Below are 20,424 nucleotides of genomic sequence, written 5' to 3' on the forward strand. Positions count from 1 at the left end.
AAATGAAATCTTTGTAATGGCCAGTTAATAGTCCTTTAAAAACACTGAGTGAAACAAACGAACAAAAATCCTGTGTCTTTAAGTTCTTTGATAACAACCTAGGAGGAAATTCTCCAAAAGGGAGAGTAGTTCTTTGACCACTGAACTATGTTTAGTATTTTTCTTAAAGGTAATAAGCTCCTTAATTGTTCAAAAGGGACAACTGTTATCCAAACACTGGATGATGTTTAGTATTTTTCTTAAAGGAAACAAGCCCCTTAAACTGAGCAAAATAACCACCTCTCTCCAAAACAGAACATTAAAAAAGAAGTGATATTTAACCTCTCTCTAAAGGATGTAAGGGAATGACCTACATGCCAATGTATATTTTTAAAGGAGGAGAAGAAATGAAAATTAATACATCCCTAGGTAAAACTCCAAAGCATGAAAAGGCAAATTGCTTTTGCAGGTCTTCTTGTGTGGTTTACTGCACAGGGGAATCCCTCAAAGCCCTGAGTTCTACTTCAGGGTAACTTTCCCTAAGTCATTTTATTATGAATTTATATACTCCAGAAAATTATATACTCCGCTGCTGACATGCCTCATAATTATTTATAGGAGGTGCCCGAGGATTTTCCAATAATATATTTATTACAGGTACAACATGGACAATTTATCTTGCAAAACCCTGAACAGGTGTTTCCTTTCAATTAATGATCAGTAAATTTCAAAGCTACTTAATTTTTAACCCCTTCCACAACAACCCAAAATTACTGTTTATCCATCACTCCCGCCAATCAACAAGCTTGACTTTCCTTTTCCACAGTGCCTTTAAATCATCTCTCTTATATTTTTGATGCCCCCTCTCACAACTCAAAGATCTGGAGAGATCGTACAAATCAGACTGATTTGAAATCCAATTATTTCTGGAAGGGCATAAAACTGAATATATACTTGATGTTCAGCTTTAATTACACTGGGGGACTCCTCTATTTTGAATAAAACCTCTTGAGTAAGGGTTTTGTTCTGTTTTTAAGAAATTAGGAACATCAGACATTGTATATATTGCTTACATAACACAGAGACCTCAGTGGGAAATTGTTTGGAATATATGTTTGGTATTGGTCGTATTTTGGACAGTAGTTTTTGTAAAGGACACACTTGTGTTTATTTTGGAAAGATTATCCTCGAATAAACAAAGCCATGTCAGGTTAATATCACTGGACAGTGTTGCCCTTCTCAGGAGAAGCCTATCTTTGACTAATATTTGGCCAAAGAGCAAGTAGAATGTGGCTTTCCTTGGAGCCCATATCAATTTTTCAACTAGCTACAAAAGTCTACCACAAATGCAAGAATCATTCATTTTTCATATTGCTGATGCCAAACCTTTTCCGGGTATTGAAGGACAGGATCCACTCAAGGTTTTAACTCCCATTCCTTTTAGTGAGAGAGTGATACAATGTCTTAAATCTACCCTTAAAATCAATGGAACAAAAGGTTTTTAAAAACTTTTTGGACTTAGATGTGTCCTTCCCTCTCTCCCTCTCGTATCCTAGTGATAAAGCTTATCCAGTTGCTTGAGAGGGAGACAGGTTCTAGGAATTGGTTTCAGGTCCTATCACCAAGATAAACTGTACTTTAGTCTGCCTGTCTGTCCCCCTTTCCATACGAATATCTGTGCCATCCACCAGTTCCACCATCCTATCTTCATTATGTTTTCCATTTCTTCCCCTCTTTCCTTCCACATTCAGCCTCTTCTTTCAAAATTCTCCTTTTACTCAGAAGTAAGACACTTATTAAAAATACTTCCAAATAAGTGTTCTCAGGAGTTCAGTTATATTATTCCTTTGGATTTTTTTTTTTAAATGACACTTAAACATATTTGCTCAGATATTTTCGACTGACTACCTACCTACCTACCTACCTACCTACCTTATTTCCCTGTCTCTTTTTCTATCCATCTATATATACTTTCATCCATTTCAGATCGGTTTTACTCTCTACCTACACAATACCTTTGTGTACAATACACGCATGCAGGCACAGGTACACGCACACACACAGCACCTCCATCCCTTGGGAGAAGAATACTTGAGCAAAAGAACAAATTTCCTTTGCTACTGTTGCTGTTGTTAAGCTTTTCTTCAGAGTAGGAATTACATAACGATGAGTGGAATTAAATGTAAAGAGGACAATAGCTCAGGAGAAGCCCCGTTTGGAATACATTTGCCCCCTTTCTCTCACTAATATTTGACATTTCAGCATAGCATTTAGAATTGTGTTGGACAACACTTGCTAGGGCACTCTAAAGGATCTTTCTCTTTTCCAGCGCTGGAGTAGTTCAGAACTGTCTCTAGTTAAAACATCCCTTCCTCCTGTGGTAGGACAAAAATGAAATGAAATGAAATAAACCTGGAATCCTCCAGGTTACAAAAGACGAATTCACAAAAGGGTTTCGTGGAGTCTATGACAAAGACAATCACAATCACCTCTGTCCATGAGGCAGTTAAGCCGAAGCACGTTACTATCAACCTCATACTATCTATTTACTATCTATTGACATACACCCTGCGGTCCTAAAAATACTTACTTGGAAGTAATTCCCCCTGAAATGAGTGGAAATAAACTTGCACATATATGTGCATAGGATCGGGATGGGCCCTCTACACCCCACAACCCGTTAACATCAATAGGATTCCTCTGGAGCAAACGTTGCGTTGTGACTGTGGAACCTATGGCGGAATCATCAACTGAAATCCAAAAGGCTAGAGCTTAACAAGATGGGATCTGGAGCATCAAAAAAGGTTGCGGAGAAAGAGGGATGGAGGAAGACCGGCTCTGCGATGCTGCGAGGTACCCCCTGGCTTTTTTTTTTTTTTTAAACCACCCTCCTTTTCCACAGGCAGTAAATTCAAGGCTATAAAAATCAAAGAAAGCTAATGTAAGTTTTATTCAACTCTTTAACCGTCTCAAGTCTAACGCCTTCTGTAAGGAAACAAAGAGGATCCGTACCGGATTGGACATTTTACAAGGGTAGTAAAATTAAAGTGCGTGTATATGGCGGGGAGGGAAGGAGGCGAGAGAGAATGTTGATTTCAGCAATGCAGCCCAGTCCCCTCTCGCAGCCTCCCTCCACCCCTTCTATGCTTTCAAAACAAACCGGCGATTACACTAGGAAACCTACAGAATATCTATCTATCTATCTATCTATCTATCTATCTATCTATCTATCTATCTATCTATCTTTTTGAAACGTGAGATCAGAGAATGGCACACACATATAATTAAGATATTGCACTTTGAAACCTATAGCCTCACTAAGCTTGTGTGCATACCACAGAGAGAGAGAGAGAGAGCTATATGCATGCATGGCCAGAGGTTTCATTGTGTCTTTTAATTATATGCTTATTATACATTTACTGTATGGGTTTCACTACAGGCGATAGATTTCACGCAGGCACACATAAAATCCATGCAGATACACGCCTGCAGGTACGTACACACAAGCATATTATATAACATATACACGCAGCAGTTTTTAATAGATAATATACACAGACATGACTGTATACAACACGCACTTGACCGGGATGGGAAGGCAGGGAGGTCCGATACAAAAGACTGTACGAAGAACGTGCTTACAGATGATTACCCTTCCACCGACACCCCCGCCAAAAAAAAAAAAAAAAAAAAAAGCAGAACCCTCCCCCCCCCGTATATGTATATATATATTCCATTGTAGCCATGCACGGTATCCCTCCCCGCCACCCCCTCGTAGGAAACTTCAAAGTAACGCAGCCGCAATGTATATATTGTATTTTCCCTCAGCTAAATGTCATTGGCATATCGGAGGAAAGAGCGCCCGTCTAGAATTGCAGTTTATAGATTTGGAGTTGGGGGAGGAGAGAATTCCCCAGGAGAGGATTATGGAAGGCAGAGAGAGGGCAAAACTCAGCATTTCTCTTTCATGTCTCAGAAGCACACACACGCAACCGCACCAAACCCGACGAAAGCGATCGATGACCGCCCCCCCCCCGGCAGCCCGGCAATCACCCCCCACCACGCTCCTTCCCCTCCCCGCCCCCGTTTGCACTGTACGTTTCGCGCTTTCTGAACTCCCGACGTTTTGCAACATCGCATCAACATAACCCAATCCATCCTTGATATGGAATGCAGAGGGCGGTTTGACAGCCCCGCGCAACCCCCTCCGCTAGGATTGATTTACGCCTGCCCTGACGCTTTATCAGCCTCACGAAAAAAGTTTGACCAATCATTTTGCTGGAAGCTCCCAACCCGGCAGTCCCGACTGTACTTTTTCTTGGCTAGGAAGTTGATGCTGGAGGAGGAAAGGGGGTTAAGCGAGAGTGTCGCCTTTTTTTACAGCTGCCCCCCCCCATCCCTTAATATCTATAGCGCCAGCTTAACTAGAGATCTACTCTTTTTCCATTTTTTTATTGCTTGCTTTGCTTGCTTGCTTTCCCCTTCACTGAACCGTGGGGCTCGTATGATGTCCAAGAATGTCCATTTCTGGAACTCTTAGCAATTATTATGTCGACTCCATTATAAGTCATGACAGCGAAGATTCTCCCGCCGCCAAATTCTCTTCCGGGCAGTATTCAAACTCCAGGCAAACTAGCCACACTGAGCACCTCGAGTTCCCCTCTTGTAGTTTCCAGCCCAAATCCTCCGTTTTCAGCGCTTCCTGGACGCCTTTGACGCCACACACTGCTGCTACCCTTCCTTCGGTCTACCATCCCTACATCCAGCATCAAAACATCCCTACCTCCGATAGCAGGTATCTACGGAGCTGGCTGGACCCAGTGCCCAGAACAGAAAACATAGCCGGGCAGGGACCAGTTAAAACAGAACCGCTGCTGGGACACCCCGGGGAGATCCGTAAACAGGGGACACAGGAGTACCATTTAGAAACTTCTGCTGGAGGGGAAGGGATCGCTTCCAATCAAAGGCCCAGCTTCGAGGACAATAAAGTTTGTGAAGGAAGCGAGGACAAAAGCAGGCCAGATCAAAGTAAGTTATAAAAAGTGAGGAAGTAAACAGCATAAAAACCTAAGAGGGGGTGTCATAAAATGGCACAATGGGTGAGGGAAGCTTTAAAAAAAAAATCCAAGTCTTAAAAGAGAAGGTCTCTTCCTACCCCCCAAAACCCATTGGTGCTAACCTAGGGTGGTAGGGGGGAGGAGATGAGGAAATGGCAGAGATGCCTCGTTTATTTCGATTGTTGTTTGTTTGTTTGTTTGAACTTCAATTAAATATGATGTAAAGGGGGGGGGGGAGGCGATTCCACACTCCTCACCCAGTGGCTTGAAAAAGTCTGAGAGATGACTTGTGTCTTTCGTCCTCTTGTGAAAAATTGTCGGAGGGAGAAACGAGAAAAGATTGAGAGGCGTGTGCGTGTGTGGGTCTGGCGGGATGCAGGTCGGGATGTGGAGAAGAGATTTGTTTTTTAAAAGGGATGGGAAAACGTTCACGTGGAGAAGTGAGGAGGGGGCTTTGTTCCTCTGTGCCCTTGTTTACCTTGAAGGACCCCCGGTTCCCTCCGTGGCTTTCTTCTGTCACTCTACTTTCTTGATAGTTGATTGTTGTTTGTTTATTAAATGCACCCGACGTGCGTATGAATATTTCAGAGCCACAGCTTCCCTCCCCCACCCCTTTCCACAAAACAGTAAAAAGGGAATGGAGCTTAATTGGGTCTTTTATTTGCTAAAGGGAACAGACTGGCAAAGTCTTAAACTTAATCGTGTGCTTCGTTTTGCAACCTGGTGGTGGATGGTGGCCATTATCGTTTTTTTCCCCCCCTTAGAGCAAAAAAAATAGTGAAAAGGAGGGGGGGCGTAATGAAATATAATACAATCTTTTCCTCACCCTTCCTCTGCAACCGTGAACCAAACTCCTTTCTCGATGGCCTTTAAGTATCTAGAGTTGTCGCAAAGGGGGGGGGGAATCCTCCCAGATTTTTCTGAACAGTGGAATAACCTAATTCAGTATTTTGGTTCTGTAGGGGAATTGCGGGGGGGGGGGATTACTTGACGGGTTAAAAGCTCAAAGTTCCTGTTTCCACCGCGGGGATGGCTCCCTAAGAACTTGGGAGGGGGGGGGAGAAGAAAAACAGTAATACACCTATTAGTATATTACTTTAATTTATCCTACTTTACTAGTCTTTCTTTCTTTCTTTCTTTCTTTCTTTCTTTCTTTCTTTCTTTCTTTCTTTCTTTCTTTCTTTCTTTCTTTCTTTCTTTCTTTCTTTCTCAATCCCCAATCTGAAAGAAAAGCCGGGCAACTGTGAATGACAATTTACTAGGCATCTGCTCGCTTGTGTATTTCTGTTTCCCTTCCTGGGATTTCTCTCAAGCGCGCACAGTGGGAGGGGGAGAAAATGCGCGTTTTGTGTTGGGGTACTGGGCAGAAATTCTTGGTCAGCGGCTTAAAAGGTGGACTATTCAGAAGAAGGAAGTTCGCACCCTACCCCACCCCCACCCCGCAAGCTTCTCCCCCTCCGCCGTAGTCCGGGAACTGAAAATATATTAAACGATTGGTTAAGAAACTCGCTCGGTTCCAGGGAGCCCGGGTACCGTGTGCTTTCTGTGGACTGTAGTGTAGAAGGTATGTTTGGTCAGATGCGGGGCGGGGGCGGGGGGAGAGAAATGGCAGCAAACAGAAAAGCAGGGAGAGGGGAAACTCCATCTCGGAAACAGACGTTAGTGCCTGGGCATTCCAGCAGCCCCTTTCGAGGTTTGCCTGACTTTCTCAAGGCGTTTCGCTGTCCAGAATGCTCACCCTGCGAATATGTCTTATTGTGAATATAGACATGTGTGTGGTTTTTTCCTCCCCCCACCTCACTAACTTTTCATCCCCTTTCCCCCCTCTCCCTTGTTTTTCAAGAGTGGCGTGCCAGACAAACATTTCTCATTTTTGTTTCCTGTTTGGGGAATAGTGTGAAATGAAAGATAAACTCGTTTTCCTGTGGCAGACGTCATGGTTCCTTGAAGTGCCAAGAAATCACACACACATACCCAAACACGACTAAAAGGAGGGTCATTGGTGGAGATTTCATCCAAATGCCATTAAAAGATAGGTAGCAGTATTAATTATTAACAGCATGCCTCTTCTTTAATATTTAATGCTGCCTATTAGAGCCAGTCACTTCTGTCGTGGAAGCGGCTGGTAGGGGTTTGGACTGGAAGGCAGGAGAAGTCCAACCTGATTTTTAAAAACAGAATGCAACATGCAGTTCATTTTTCGGAAAGGGAAATGGCATGGCTTTCTGAAGGACTTAATAGGAAGCTGAGCTTATGGGGCTGCTGGATTTTCAGAAGCCATCAGGGAAGTCAGACAGAAGTATGACTTTCATATACAAAACTTCGTGTCTTATTTCTTTTCCTTGTGAGAAGATTCCACTTTTGTGAAAGAAAAAAAACTAACAGATACCCGCTTTGGATTTTAGCTCAGTGCATATTGTGTGCATGTGCTGTTCTCTCTCTCTCTCTAGAGAGAGAGTAAGTATATAGAATATAGAATATAGAATATAGATGTATTCTAAGATTCTTGATCAAAGCTTAAACCACAATTTTCCTTTTAACTCCTGAGTAGTCCTAGTAGTATGAATAGCGTCGCTCAAAAAGTGTGTGGGTTGTGATAGTCCCAGATAGTCCCAGATTCTTATGTTACTATTTGGGTTAAAATTGTTCAGGAGGCGGGGTGGACTTCTGGGTAGCTCCTGCAAGATTTGCGCTGAATTACGTCTGGGTAAATTGTGCCCCATAGTATTTTACCCCCACCCTCCCCGTCGCAATAGTTCTTTGTGGCTCTAGGAAGACTGTGATGTAAAAAGCTTTTCCTGGGCAACACCGCGAACAGACCCCATCAGGCAATTTGTTTTCCTGTTGGTAGTATAGATACTATATCATGAATGGGGTGGGGGGAGGGGGGTAGAAGCAGCCAAAGAAGAGAGACTGCTAAATTATTCATCAGATTTTATAATGAATTTGTTGTGTGTGTGCGTGCGTTCGACACTCCGCTACATAGACAAACACATACACTCCATCCACCAAACATGATGTGAAGAGAAACTTTATAATATTCATATCAAAATAGATCTTTCCTTCCATCTTTGTAAGCTTCTCTCCCTCTCACATATACCTAAACGTCTAAGAATGTCCTTCCTTCCTTCGGGCATTAACTTTTTCTCTTCCTCCCATCAGCCCCTATCCTACGTATGTTTGCATATTTGCATAAAAATTGATATATTCGTTGGTAAGCTTGCTTGTACACTTTTCTTCCACGTGGTCTTCTCTTGTAACCCGTCAAACCCAGGGCGCCCTCTTCACACGTACTGATCTTCCACCAGCACGAAAGTTCTTTTGATACCAATGGTCGGCTAAGAGTCCTTCTGAGAAACGAGAGTATGTCGATGCTGACAAGTCTTTGCTCTTTTCCTTTCAGGTAACCCTGCGGCCAACTGGTTGCACGCTCGCTCCTCCAGAAAGAAACGATGTCCATACACGAAGTACCAGACGCTGGAACTGGAGAAGGAGTTTCTGTTCAACATGTATCTCACCAGGGACCGTAGACACGAAGTGGCCAGGCTTCTCAACCTGAGCGAAAGACAAGTCAAAATCTGGTTTCAGAATCGAAGGATGAAGATGAAGAAAATGAACAAGGAACAGGGGAAAGAATGAAGATTCCCTCTCCTTCCCCCTCCCTCTCCTCTCCCCCAATTCTGGCCCATCTCGAAACTTTTGTTCTATTTATGGGCAATGACTTCTGAACAGTGTTTGAGATGGTGTGGTGGTGACCAGATGAAGACCTCCTGGTTTGCATGCAAGGAGTCCATCATGATTACACCTGTTTTGTTTCCATTGGGTCTTGTTCACTCTTAAAACTATTGAGGAGGTAACTCTAGATTGAGGACACATAATTTGGGGTGATGATGTTGGTGTTACTTATATGAGATAACTGGTGATGATTTCATCTGTACGCTTAAGTGCTTCCTTGGGATGCTCCTCATTCAGCCTTTGGACTGATTCCCCACCCAAAAAAACTGAGGATAAGAAAGCTGTTTCAAAGACAGAGTACATTTCACCCGGAAGTCCCCCTAAGCAAGCCACCCTGAATGAGTTGGAGCTGCGCACCAGCACTGGGGAGTTACAGATGAATTGTGGCCCCAAACTTTCCCTATTCTACGTTCCTCTTCCTCGAGGATCGAAAATCATTAGGTAGATCTGTATGAGTGGAATTATCAAAGGAACATAAGAGAACCCGGTGGGGATTTCCATGAAGTTAACCATTCAACTCAACTTTTAGAAGTCGTTTTCCTGAGGATCAGTCGAAGTCCCACTGTGCCATTTATTCCCCTCCCCACCTTAACATGAATCCACCTCTGGCAGATAAAGCCACATTTCGAGCAGAAATTTAGAAATTTATTTACAAAGCAATGCATTTTAACAAATAAAACCCACATTTTGATCAATGTTGCTGGTGTAAAAGAGACCACCATAAGATCATAAGGCACAATTTTTTGCGAGGACTCCCATTAAATTAAATGGGCGTACGCAGGAGAACTTACCAGGGGCCTGTGTGCCTATTTTATCCTACCAAGTTGGTTCTGACTTTCAAAAGGCCAGGGACGGAGCAGGAGAGGAAAGTTTCTGGGGGGTGGGGGGTGGGGGTGGGTGGGGTGGAGGGCAGGAACCTACCTTGGTAAGCCTACCTTGGTAAGCCTTCCTAGTGTCCGGCTTTTTATAATGTATTGTTAAAAGGAATATTGGGGAAAGCATTCAGGTGCCGCCAAGTATGGTATGGGGTATGTCTCTGGATCTTTCTTCTTCTCCTTAGTCCAGGTTTCTGCTGAGAAGTTTTAATACTTGAATATCCCAGGAATGTTTTCGTCTATGTCCCATCACTCATGGGGGACATGCTTTACGTCCACACGAAAATGAACTTAAAGTGGCATAAAAGGGTCGTTCTGGCCTTTGCGGGAGGCATTATTTTTAATGTAACAAATATGCATCAATTTCATACTCAGAAAAAGGGGGTTATCATTTCTGAAAACGCTGCTGGAATCCAGCTCCCTCCCCCACAAAAAAAACACCCAACATGGGATTCCGTTTCTTTTATGACTGCTTAAATTAGTTATTCCCCTTCTTTGGAGGGCTTGGGGAGAAGTAGGTAGGTAAGTAACTTTAGTACAAGGTGATTATGTAGAGTGTGCGTTTTTGTTTTCAAAGGTGTTGGTGGTTGTGCTTTTGTGAATGTTCCACTCGTTTTCTGTGTCTTTTAGAAATATAAAATGGGGTCTATATACCTGTTAGTTTCAGAACTGGGGGAGAATATGCTTCCCCTGACTTTTACATAGTTCCATTCTGCGCTGCCAGTATCTTTCTAGAAATAACACTGTATGTGGTGACAAGTTTTCATAAGATAATTAAGGGGGTGGGATACGCTACAGAGAATGAGAGAGAGGGAGGGAGGGAGGGAGGGAGGGAGGTATCTTTCAGGTGCTTTTCCGGACAAAACAGTCCCAACGAGAAATCTAATTTCATAGAATGTTGTATAGGATTTTTATACCATTTTTTGCCTGCTGGTAAGCGGTTGTTCTTTAGAGAGTGAATAGGCATTTTTTGACCTTTCGAGATAGGATTGCCCGGTTTGCAGGGTTCTCTGAAGATGAGAAGAAAATAAATATGTGAAGGTTTACTTCACATATATCGTGTAAAAACCTTTCTGCATTTTAAAAAGAAGGTTGTAAGATTTAGATCACTTTTCTCCGGAATGCTTCATATCCTCAGTAAGTCTTATTTTGGGGGGGAAGAATGTTTGCCCTAGAAGGCAAACAGTAGACGAATTGCTTTTTATAGCTTAAAATCTCCAGTTTAATAAAACTCATTGGCTTATATCTAGCTAAACTTCATCTTGATTAGAAATTGGTTACCAAACCAATTTAATAGTGACAGTGTTAAGGAAGTGTCCCATTTGTTTTCTTCTACTAAAAATTAATTAGACGGTGTATGTTTTCTTTTTTAAATTTAAAACACCATTGTTGTTATTATTGTTGTTTTAAAAGAATGTCTCTTGAGCCAGCAGAGGTCTGGTAGAATTCTGTGATTTGTCTGTGTTACTTGCTGGTGCCCCTCATGAATCTAAAAATCGACTTCAGGGAAAATCGTCCTGAAACCTTTTCAAGCATAACATTAACATTTTGTAAAGCAAACCCTCTCTATAAATGTATTAGCATTTTCACTCACTTTAGTCATACTCATTCCTAGATTCTACTAGCAAATTTAAGAGATGTTTTTAAAAAAACATTTTTTTTTTTATTTTTTGCTAAAGCATGGATAAATAAAGTAGTTGGTTTCATTAGAGAAAATTCTATCTTAGGAGCTGAGAGTTGAAACACCTTTATTGTTTCTTCCATCCCTTAAGGTCACTATGTTGTTTAATGCCTCAGAATAAAAATCTGTTTGTGGGGAGGGAGACCTGTACCTATATCTCATTGTGTTATACTGCTTCTTCAAGGACTTCAGAAATATTTGCAATTTCGTTTGCTTTTTCTTTAGTAGATTTTTTAGAGTGAATTATAAATATCTATTTGTTCTTGTTTTTGTTTTGGTCAGAGATTCGTTTTGTAAAAGAATGTCGATTAGAAAAGATGATAAAAAGTCATTTTTCGTGTATTTCTTTGCTTCCGTGTTAAACCGGCTGCATTTCTAAACCCATTCAGCAAAAGAAAAATAAATGCGGTTTTCCGTCTTTTCATTTGTGTCGAAAGGATATTCCTTATTATTACTTGGGGGGCGGGGAGAATAACCATGGACGATGAATGAATGAATGAGAGTGAGAGTGAGAGTGAATGTTGTGTGTACACGTTTCAATTTGAGAGGCGTCTCTGTCTTATCCCATGATTGTAAGGTGGATTAAAATGTTCTTGTTCACTTTCCACGAGGCTGTAGAAACCCAGAATCCCACAACTTGGCTCTTAAAGTTTAAAAAAGGATAAACATAGCAGTTACTTCATTGCACGCCCAATAAACTGTTTTGTAATTCTGCTTCCCAAAGGGCACCTGTGCTTCAGACAGAATCATTACACCTTGGAAAAATAATATTTATTTGTATATTCTTGTTTTCAATTACCGCTGTCCAAAGTTCAAACCAGCAGACAAGGAGGAAATCCACCACAATGTTCTTTTTCTTTGAAAATTAACTTTGCAAAGCAAAATTGGCTCGCTATTTCCACGGTTTCTCACACCACCACCCCACCACCCCTCCAATCCTGTAATCTTTTAACAAACTCTGGAAAAAAAGAGAGAGAGAGAGGACGATGTTTGGATCTTCCTGGAGCAGTAGAGGAAGAGGGTAGCTTGTCATAAAAGAGAAAGAGAAGAACAAGAAGAAGAAGAAGAAAACTCAGCGCAGTAGGCTGCAATAAAATAATATGACCGCCATAAAACTTTATAGGGTATAAATTTCTGAAGGTTAAGGAACTAAGCAACTGTAAAGCAAACAAGAGTAGAAAACTTTCAGAAGCTCTTAAATTACTAGGATGTCTTCAGAAAAGGGGTGGAGGGGAGTGAGAGATGGAGGAGGAAGAGGTGGGAATCCAACGTGGAGGCAGATATTTCTTTCTGTATCTTACCCAGATACAAGAAAGACTTTAAAAAAAAAAAAAATCTGTGTTCTCTTAGAAAGAAGGAGGAGGTAAAGAAATTAATTTATCCTCCTCTTGCGGATGCTGTGAAAACCCAGCGTTCTGGATTGCTTCACTCTTTGTCTAGAGAGCTTCTTATCTCTTCCACGCTGCCAGCATCCTGGATCATAAACTCACAGCAACGACCCCCACCCGGCAACACACCACCACCCCAGATATAGACTCACACCCAAAGTTCTGGCGAGACGTCTGGGTTTCGAAAGCTTTTCTCCCCCCCCCCCCTTTAATCTATTTACAGCCCCAGCTTTCCCCTTCCAGAGCAGAATACTTCAATTGTTTAGTCTCGGGTTTTGAAACAATGGTGGTTTTCAAAAGCTAAACCCTAGCCTCTGTCTTTTATTGCCCTGAAAACGACCGGATGGAAAGTGGTGCCTCAGTGCAAATCGAGAGACTTCTGAGACGGAGGCGATGCTCCCTTCCCATTCCCACACATACACCGAACCTTACAATTTCATAAATCTTTTAGCCTATGCAACAATGTTTCAAAACGCATACACAAAGGAAAAGAAGGAGAGATCCATAAAGCACACGCACGCATCGAATAATCTTCCTAACCCATCTTCGTGTATTGGCTGTGTATGATTTTTTTTAAGAGCGTCTTACTTCGAATGATCGTTAGATGGCGCTATTACTCCACTTTAGAAACCTCCGAGCGGAGGTTTCTTTAGTTTCTTCTCTAGAGTCCACAACACCTTGATTTCATTAGAAACAATAAACTGAATTGTTGCTCAAAAACCATTGTGAATCAATTCCCCGACATAAAATATAGGGTTAATTATGGCGACCTCACCTTCTTTTTCCCTGTAGGATCTATAAATGTATTGCATTTGAAGATGAAAATCCCCAAAACGTTAAACATTTGCACAAATAAGTCGGGAAGTTCTCCTGCGCAAACCGCACTGCAATGATGGGTAATTGTGCAAGAGATCCTGAAGAGGTCTCATACATTTGACTGGGGCTTTCGCAGGACATTTTCCCGTTGCTTTCCTGCCTTGGGTATCTGGTGCCCTGATGAAGCAGGCATCTGCATCAAGCAAACAAACAAATACTCGTTTAGTGGCACAACAGTACAGCGTCAAAGAATGTCGTTTTGCTCCTCCGCTTGTGGTGTTATAAGGCTACGGTATTTGTATGCCAGTTTCCAAAATCTAGGATTGATTTTGCTCAACGAAGGATGGATTACAGATTGAGTGCAGAGGGCTACGAATTTTTTATTCCACCGTACATCTATTCCCATTATACCTTGGTGGGGATCGTTGTAGCAGATTACACTGTGTAAACCATTCAAAGGGACCATCCTTAAGTGTTTTTAAACACTTAAATGGCTTGTAGGGCTCTTGAACCACTGAGCCTCCTCAGGCACTCACCCATCTTTTGGTTAACCTTGGTGATGCCCTCTCCACACACTTTCCTGTGTCTGATGTGTTTATCAATACATACATAAGAAGTGGGGCGGGGGGGGGGTGTTAGGAAGGAATAAAGAGCAAATATGAATGTACCTCTGATATGAGCCTTTGGTGAGATTACTTTGGTCCAAGTAGTAGGAACACCAGCAGCACTTTTGCTTCCATAAATTCGCTTTTTAAAAAACGCTTTCCTCTGATTTGCCCCCACCCCCCCAAAAAAACATTCCAATGATAATCAATGGCCATTATTTTAAATAAAGCATCTCCGTTGTTGGACAAAAATAACATCACTAGAGAAGGGGGGGGTTAGGAACGGAATTCTAACTTAATACAAGATTTCTGTCGAAAACTTACAAGGTCTTGTAGAAATGCTTGGAGTAAAAAATGCCGCAGATTGGTGCAATTTGAGACACAATTTTGTTAAAAATGAAACACAGCCTGTTTTAAAACAAAACGGAACCCAGGAAGAAACAAAGGACAAGGAAAAGAAATGCCCGGATCCTCAGCTGCAAATCTCCAGTTCCACCCAAAAGGCAAATTTTAGGAACTCTGCACTGTATAAAAAAGTCATCCTTTAACCAGAAACAGTTTGTGCACATTAATAGAAAGACCTTTAAAGTGGAACACACACACACACACACACACACACCCCTCATGGAGCCATAAAGTAATGGGAAGTTACAGTTTACCAAGTGATGTATTTTGGGGGGAGATTTGCTAATAGATCTCCCCTCCACTGGGTATTTGTAAATTATGTTTCCACTTTCTCTCTTGGTTTTCGTCTCCTCTACAATAGAAACATTTTCCTTTCATCAGAGGTCCCTAGTACAGTATGCCAGTGATTTAATGCCAGCGACTGATTCTTGATCCATTGGTGGCGCTTAGTAGCACATCATGCACTGAAACTCTAGTACATTTGGTAAAATGTTAACTTGCAGGACAACTTAGCCCTCCTCTCTCTCCCTGCCCACTTCTTCTTATATGCATACATAAAGTCCACACTTCTTGGCTCCTATGCGTGCATATTTCTAGGGCAATAGACATATCTGCATGCCACACATGTATATTTTAGAAATGCCAACGTCCAAGTACTAATATTTTTATTCTTATTTGTTTAAACTGTTGGGAAAGCCTATCTAGGAAATACTATTTTACTTATAACTAGTGACCTCAAATGTCTATGAACTCATACACATTGGTTCACATTTTATAATAGAAACATTGTAAAACAGAACAAAACCACTTTCTTTCTCAAACCATCTTTCGAGAAGTACCTGAAACTTTAAATCGTTCAAAATAGTGGATGGGAGGAAAGAAACCCGGGTCCTGTATTGTTCTGATGTTTGGCGAATTTCTGGAGAGTAATACATCATTTTTTAAAATGCCAAATTTCTTCTGCTTAGTGGAAAGTAAAAGAGATTATAAAAATAAAATCTGACCATTCTTTTGTGAGGGAAAAGCTCTCATTTAAGGCATTTCAAGCAGTAAAATACGTTTAATTGCGTGGGAGAAAGGATCTGAAGTAGGAGAAAAATAATCTTTTACGATATAAAACAGAATAGCTCTTAGTTTAATAGAAACGAGTCTGCATAAACTTTAAAGTCTTCCTTCCTTCCTTCCTTCTGTTCATTTATTGGGCCATCATATAACTTATCTTTCAAGGGATATAGCCGAAAATATTGATTAAAGGATATGATGTTTTAGTAACGGTTTGTTTTGAGGAGACCCTTCCGTTCCAAAGGTGTTGAGATTATGTTTTAATCCGCCTTTGGGGTGTAAAGAGAAGATGGCTGCTGGGGTGATGGGGTGGGGGTGAGGATATGGCAATTTAGACAGATCCAGGGCAAGCGAAAGAGGTCCAGATACCCAAGAAGTGTCTTTATAGTTTAATTCTATTGCAGAAAGATACTTGAAGGGGGCAGCAGGAATCTTATGGGGACCCTTCTTTGAAGGGCTGATGGTGATTAGGACGGAGGTTAGGGGTTTCAGGCGTGTGTGTGTGTCGAAAGCTCCGAAGTGTTATGATTTGAGGAAGCGTCTTCGCAATAGTTGCTGACTGCGGTTAAGGGTTTCTAGAATTTACCCCCTGTGTGCTTAAATCGGGAAAAATTGCCGAGTTAGCGTGTTAAAAGCTGAAGGCAACTTTAACAAACGTCGGTAAAATACAAAGCCCCCACCTTCTTCCCCCCCAGCCTCTCTAAGAAACCCCCTTTCACCCCCATTCCCCTGCTAGAAACACCTTGTGCTGCGAAGTTTCCTGGGAGTGGTGATGGTGGAGCTGGGAATGGTGAATTTGAATGCTCAGTTAATAATATCCATAAATGTGGGTATTTTGGAGGTGATAAGAGACGCAACATCGCATCTTCTTCTCCTATGTGGAAGAGGGGAGGAGGAGGGAGAACGGGAGGGTGGGGGTGGGGGGATGCGAGAGAGCCGAAAAGTCAATGTTATATATGAAAAACTATAATCATTTTAATTCAGTATTGACACCCCAACATCTTGCGATAATGGAGTTTAGGCGCCAATCGAAGCCTGGGTTTTTATAGCAGTAGAGGAAAGAACTCGTAAAAACCCTTTAACAGCTTTTTATGTAGTGCGATATAACCAGCAAGAACATCTCCGGGTGTGTGTGTTATTTATTTATTTATTTATTTTTGTTTTTTTATTTTATTGCGCTTTATAGTTTGTTAAACAGTTTACGGCCCCCTCTTTTTGGGGGGCCATTACAAATGGGCCATTTCTCTCCTTTTCGCGCTGATAGTTAAACCTTTATCAATAATAAGGAAATTGATCATTAAAATGTTAAATCTGACTACCTCGTTTGTTTTAAAATATGTTGAGGCTACAGGACGCCGTACGATTTGATAACTTGGTATTAAAATACCAATTACATTTATAGGAGGCTTTTAGAAAAAAACGGGTAGCAATTAAATCCGGCCTCTTTTTACAGTTTTCCAAAGCAACCCTGACATTTTCCAAAGGCTAAAACTGCCTCGTTAAAAAAAAAAAAAAAAAAGGAAATTAACGGTGGGAGCAAAGCCTCTCTTTAATTTTTCAACCCTCCCCAAATATCAATCTTTTGGGTGGGCTTAGGTAGATGATTTGTCGTGAGGCGAGAGATATCTCATTAACGTAGATAGTTTAGCATATTTAATCTCTATATTTACCCCACCCCACCCCCCTCTCTCTCCCTGCTCTCGCTCGCGCTCCCTCGCTCTCTCGCTCTCTCCCCCACTCTCTCTCTCTCTCTCTCTCTCTTTCCTCCTCTGTCTCACTCTCCTTTCTGCTCGCAGGCTGTTCAGAGTCCGTGTGGAGTACGTGGAAACCAATAGGATGAGGGTTCCGTAATAGATGCAAATGATCCAGAAAAGACACTGCGAAATATGAACAAACTCATTTGCTCCGAAGTAAATCACGGAAAACTGTTTATGAACTGGCACCTCTCCTTGGAAATGTAAAACGAGAACTCTTTTTAAGTGCCGATTTTTTTTTTTAGGGGGGGTTGAAGAAGAAGAAGAAGAAGAAGAAGAAGAAGGGGAAAAAGAAGAAAAAGGAGAAGAAAGAGAGAGAGAGAGACAGAGAGCGAGAGAGAGAGAGAGAAAGGAATAATAATAATAACAACAATAAAAAGAGGAATCCGATACCATGTACTGTGGCACAGAGTTTTGACTCAATTCTCGGGATTTTTTTTTTTTAAATCTATGTATATCTGTATATATTCCTGGAAATCACAAAGACTCCTGGGTTAGCATCTCATCGCTTTCTTCTGATTTTGTGGCTGATATCCTGTGGCTTTTGATATACCTTACCTTAGACCTATATCCATATCTATTTAAAATAAGCTATTTATATTACAATGAGCTCCTATTTTGTCAACTCCCTCTTCTCCAAGTACAAAACCGGGGACTCCTTGCGCCCCAACTTCTATGATTGTGGGTTCGCCCAGGAGCTCGGAGGGAGACCGACAGTGGTGTACGGGCCGAGCACGGGGGGCACCTTTCAGCACCCCACCCAGATCCAGGAGTTCTACCACGGGGCATCTTCTCTCTCCAGCTCCCCTTACCAACAGAATCCCTGCGCCGTAACGTGCCACGGGGACCCCGGGAACTTCTACGGCTATGACCCGTTGCAGAGACAAAGCCTCTTCAGCGCCCAGGAATCCGACCTGGTGCAGTATCCGGACTGCAAGCTCGCCTCCACCGGCCTGGGAGAAGACGCGGACAATTCCGAGCAGAGCCCTTCTCCCACACAGCTCTTCCCCTGGATGAGACCGCAAGGTGAGGAGGCATCTTAGAAAGGGCCGGCCGCCCAGCCACCGCCAAGGCATTTCCTGAACCCATAAAACAAGTTAGCCCTCCTTTTCCCACCTCTTCCCACTATCTGTCCCCCTCCCTTCCCCCAACCAACACTCAGTGACTTTTTACTGTTTTATGAGCCTAAACTTTTGCACCTCTCAATTGCTTTATCGCTTAATTACCCTGAAAGGAACCCTTTTTCTTCTGAATGGGGAGCACTGGACTTCTCTCCCCCCCCCGCTTTCAATGTGCGAAGCTTCCCCTAAAGTTTATGGTACTTTTACAACCTCCAAGACCCCCTTTTTGTGTCTCTCCTGAACCTCCTCCTCCTCCTCTCCACCCCCCTCCCCGCATTAGTTATTATCTTTTAACCCTCTGGAGATGTGATGGGGGCAGGAGATGATGGGGGGCATTTGTAGGGACTGGGAACGTGGGAGGAGTGGGGGGGGGCTCCTTGCAAGGCAAGGGAGATACTAAAGAGGGAATATTTTTTCTCAAAGAAATGATAGAGGGGGGCGAGTGTTGAGAGCAATATTTCCTCTCAAGAAAGCAGGGTGGTAATGCAGGCGGCGAGGATTGAACACATATGTGGTCCTTTTCGCCCCTCTCTCCCTCCACCCTTCCCCGGATAATTACCCTCCCCTTTGTAACATTATAGAAGGGCAGTTCCGTCCCTGCCTTTGTGTGAGTGAGTGTGTGTGTGCAGCCTCCGTCTCCCTCTCCCTCTCCCTCTCCCCCCCTCTCTCTGTCCCCTAAGCTGTTTTATGTGTCTTCTCAACCTCCTTGTCTCTCCCTCCCACCTCCCTTTTGCAACACCCCAGCAGCCGCTGGACGGAGGAGAGGCAGGCAGACGTACAGCCGCTACCAGACCTTGGAGCTGGAGAAAGAATTCCTTTTTAATCCGTACCTGACCCGCAAGCGGAGAATCGAAGTGTCGCACGCTCTGGGACTGACCGAAAGGCAAGTGAAAATCTGGTTTCAGAACCGGAGGATGAAGTGGAAAAAGGAAAACAACAAAGATAAGTTTCCGAGCAGCAAATGCGAACAGGAAGAATTGGAGAAACAGAAAATGGAAAGGGCGCAGGAGGTGGAAGAGGGCGGAGAAGCACAGACGGGGGACAAGAAGTAAGAGCTGGAAGACTGGACAGGCAAGCCCCAGAAAGCCCCTCGTCCTTCCATTCATGCCAGCTAATGTGAGAGGTGATGGGGTGGGGGATAAACAGTGCTTAGGGGAGGGGAATCTCCCCTTTCATTGCTGTAAAACACTATAGCTGTGAGCGTCTTCTTCTCCTGATTGTCCTTTGATACATACAATGAACTATATCTATATTTAAAAAAAAGAGAGCTTTTGGGGTCTTTTTAGCCTTGTTGTTATTTTTCGTTTCCTTGCCAGTTAAGAATTAGTAATAGTGTAATGCAATAGCTTCTGTTAACCATGACTGTGAACATTATTTCTCCCTCTCTCACCCTCTCTCCCTTCCTCCCCCCTCTCTTTCCTGCCTCGTGCCCCCTCACTAATTGGGGTGAGGGCACACTCTCAGTGCTGTAGAAATTATGTGAAAATTATATACTGCACTTTTGAAGACTCTCTCTCACCTCCCTCTTTTCCCCTCTCTCCTTCACTCTGTCTCTCTCTCTTTCTCTCTCTCAAATATAGAAAATATGTGAAAATCATACATAGTGCACTTTTAAAACAACCCCCCTTCTCCTCTCTCTCTCTTACTCTCTCCTCTTGTTGTGGTTAAACTCTTCTGGAGGTAGCTCTGAAAACACACACCCCCGACAACATGAAACTGCCTACTTATAATGTAGTTCTCTCTCTCTCCTGGCTTCCCATTTTGCTTTGCTTATGCGTTTGTCTTTTTAAGTGTCTCTATCTTTTAAAAAGAAAGAAGAAAACTCTCTCTCTCTCTCTCTCCCTCTCCTCCTCCTCCTCCTCTCTCTCTCTCTCTCTCTTCCTCTCTCCCTCCCTCCATTTAGTTAGCATGCGCACAGTGGAAGAAGTTGTAAAAAGTGTTTTCTT

At 42.6% G+C, this 20,424-nt stretch overlaps 2 protein-coding genes across 4 annotated transcripts in view; both read left to right on the forward strand.

The window, feature by feature from the left end:
* The window catches only part of HOXB9 (homeobox B9), a 34,310-nt gene extending 24,675 nt beyond the window's left edge, over positions 1-9,635 (forward strand). Inside the window, exons 1-2 of one of the 2 annotated variants that reach the window (XM_053266341.1) lie at positions 4,497-5,007; positions 8,440-9,635. In XM_053266341.1, the coding sequence (XP_053122316.1) occupies positions 4,497-5,007; positions 8,440-8,675 (747 nt within the window). In that variant the 3' untranslated portion in view covers positions 8,676-9,635. Of the gene's footprint in view, positions 1-4,496; positions 5,008-8,439 lie in introns of those variants that run through there. The other variant, XM_053266340.1, reaches the window with a different exon arrangement.
* Positions 9,636-17,962: 8,327 nt separating this feature from the next.
* Positions 17,963-20,090, forward strand: HOXB8 (homeobox B8). Of its 2 annotated transcripts, none has more exons than XM_053262778.1 (2): positions 17,963-18,383; positions 19,223-20,090. In XM_053262778.1, the coding sequence occupies exons 1-2, from the start codon at positions 17,963-17,965 to the stop codon at positions 19,528-19,530; spliced, it is 729 nt and encodes a 242-aa protein (XP_053118753.1). In that variant the 3' UTR covers positions 19,531-20,090. The 2 variants fall into 2 exon arrangements, with proteins under 2 accessions (XP_053118753.1, XP_053118754.1); XM_053262779.1 differs by having other exon boundaries at positions 19,226-20,090.
* Positions 20,091-20,424: the final 334 nt, after the last annotated feature.

The sequence above is a fragment of the Hemicordylus capensis genome, chromosome 6, assembly GCF_027244095.1.
Source record: "Hemicordylus capensis ecotype Gifberg chromosome 6, rHemCap1.1.pri, whole genome shotgun sequence".
NCBI lineage: Eukaryota > Metazoa > Chordata > Lepidosauria > Squamata > Cordylidae > Hemicordylus > Hemicordylus capensis.

What these genes read in the sequence shown, in the direction of transcription:
- HOXB8 (XM_053262778.1), top strand. Translation starts at nt 17,963, where the DNA reads ATGAGCTCCTATTTTGTCAACTCCCTCTTCTCCAAGTACAAAACCGGG. An exon ending in CCCCTGGATGAGACCGCAAG is followed by an intron (nt 18,384 to 19,222) that starts GTGAGGAGGCAT and finishes GCAACACCCCAG; the next exon opens with CAGCCGCTGGACGGAGGAGA.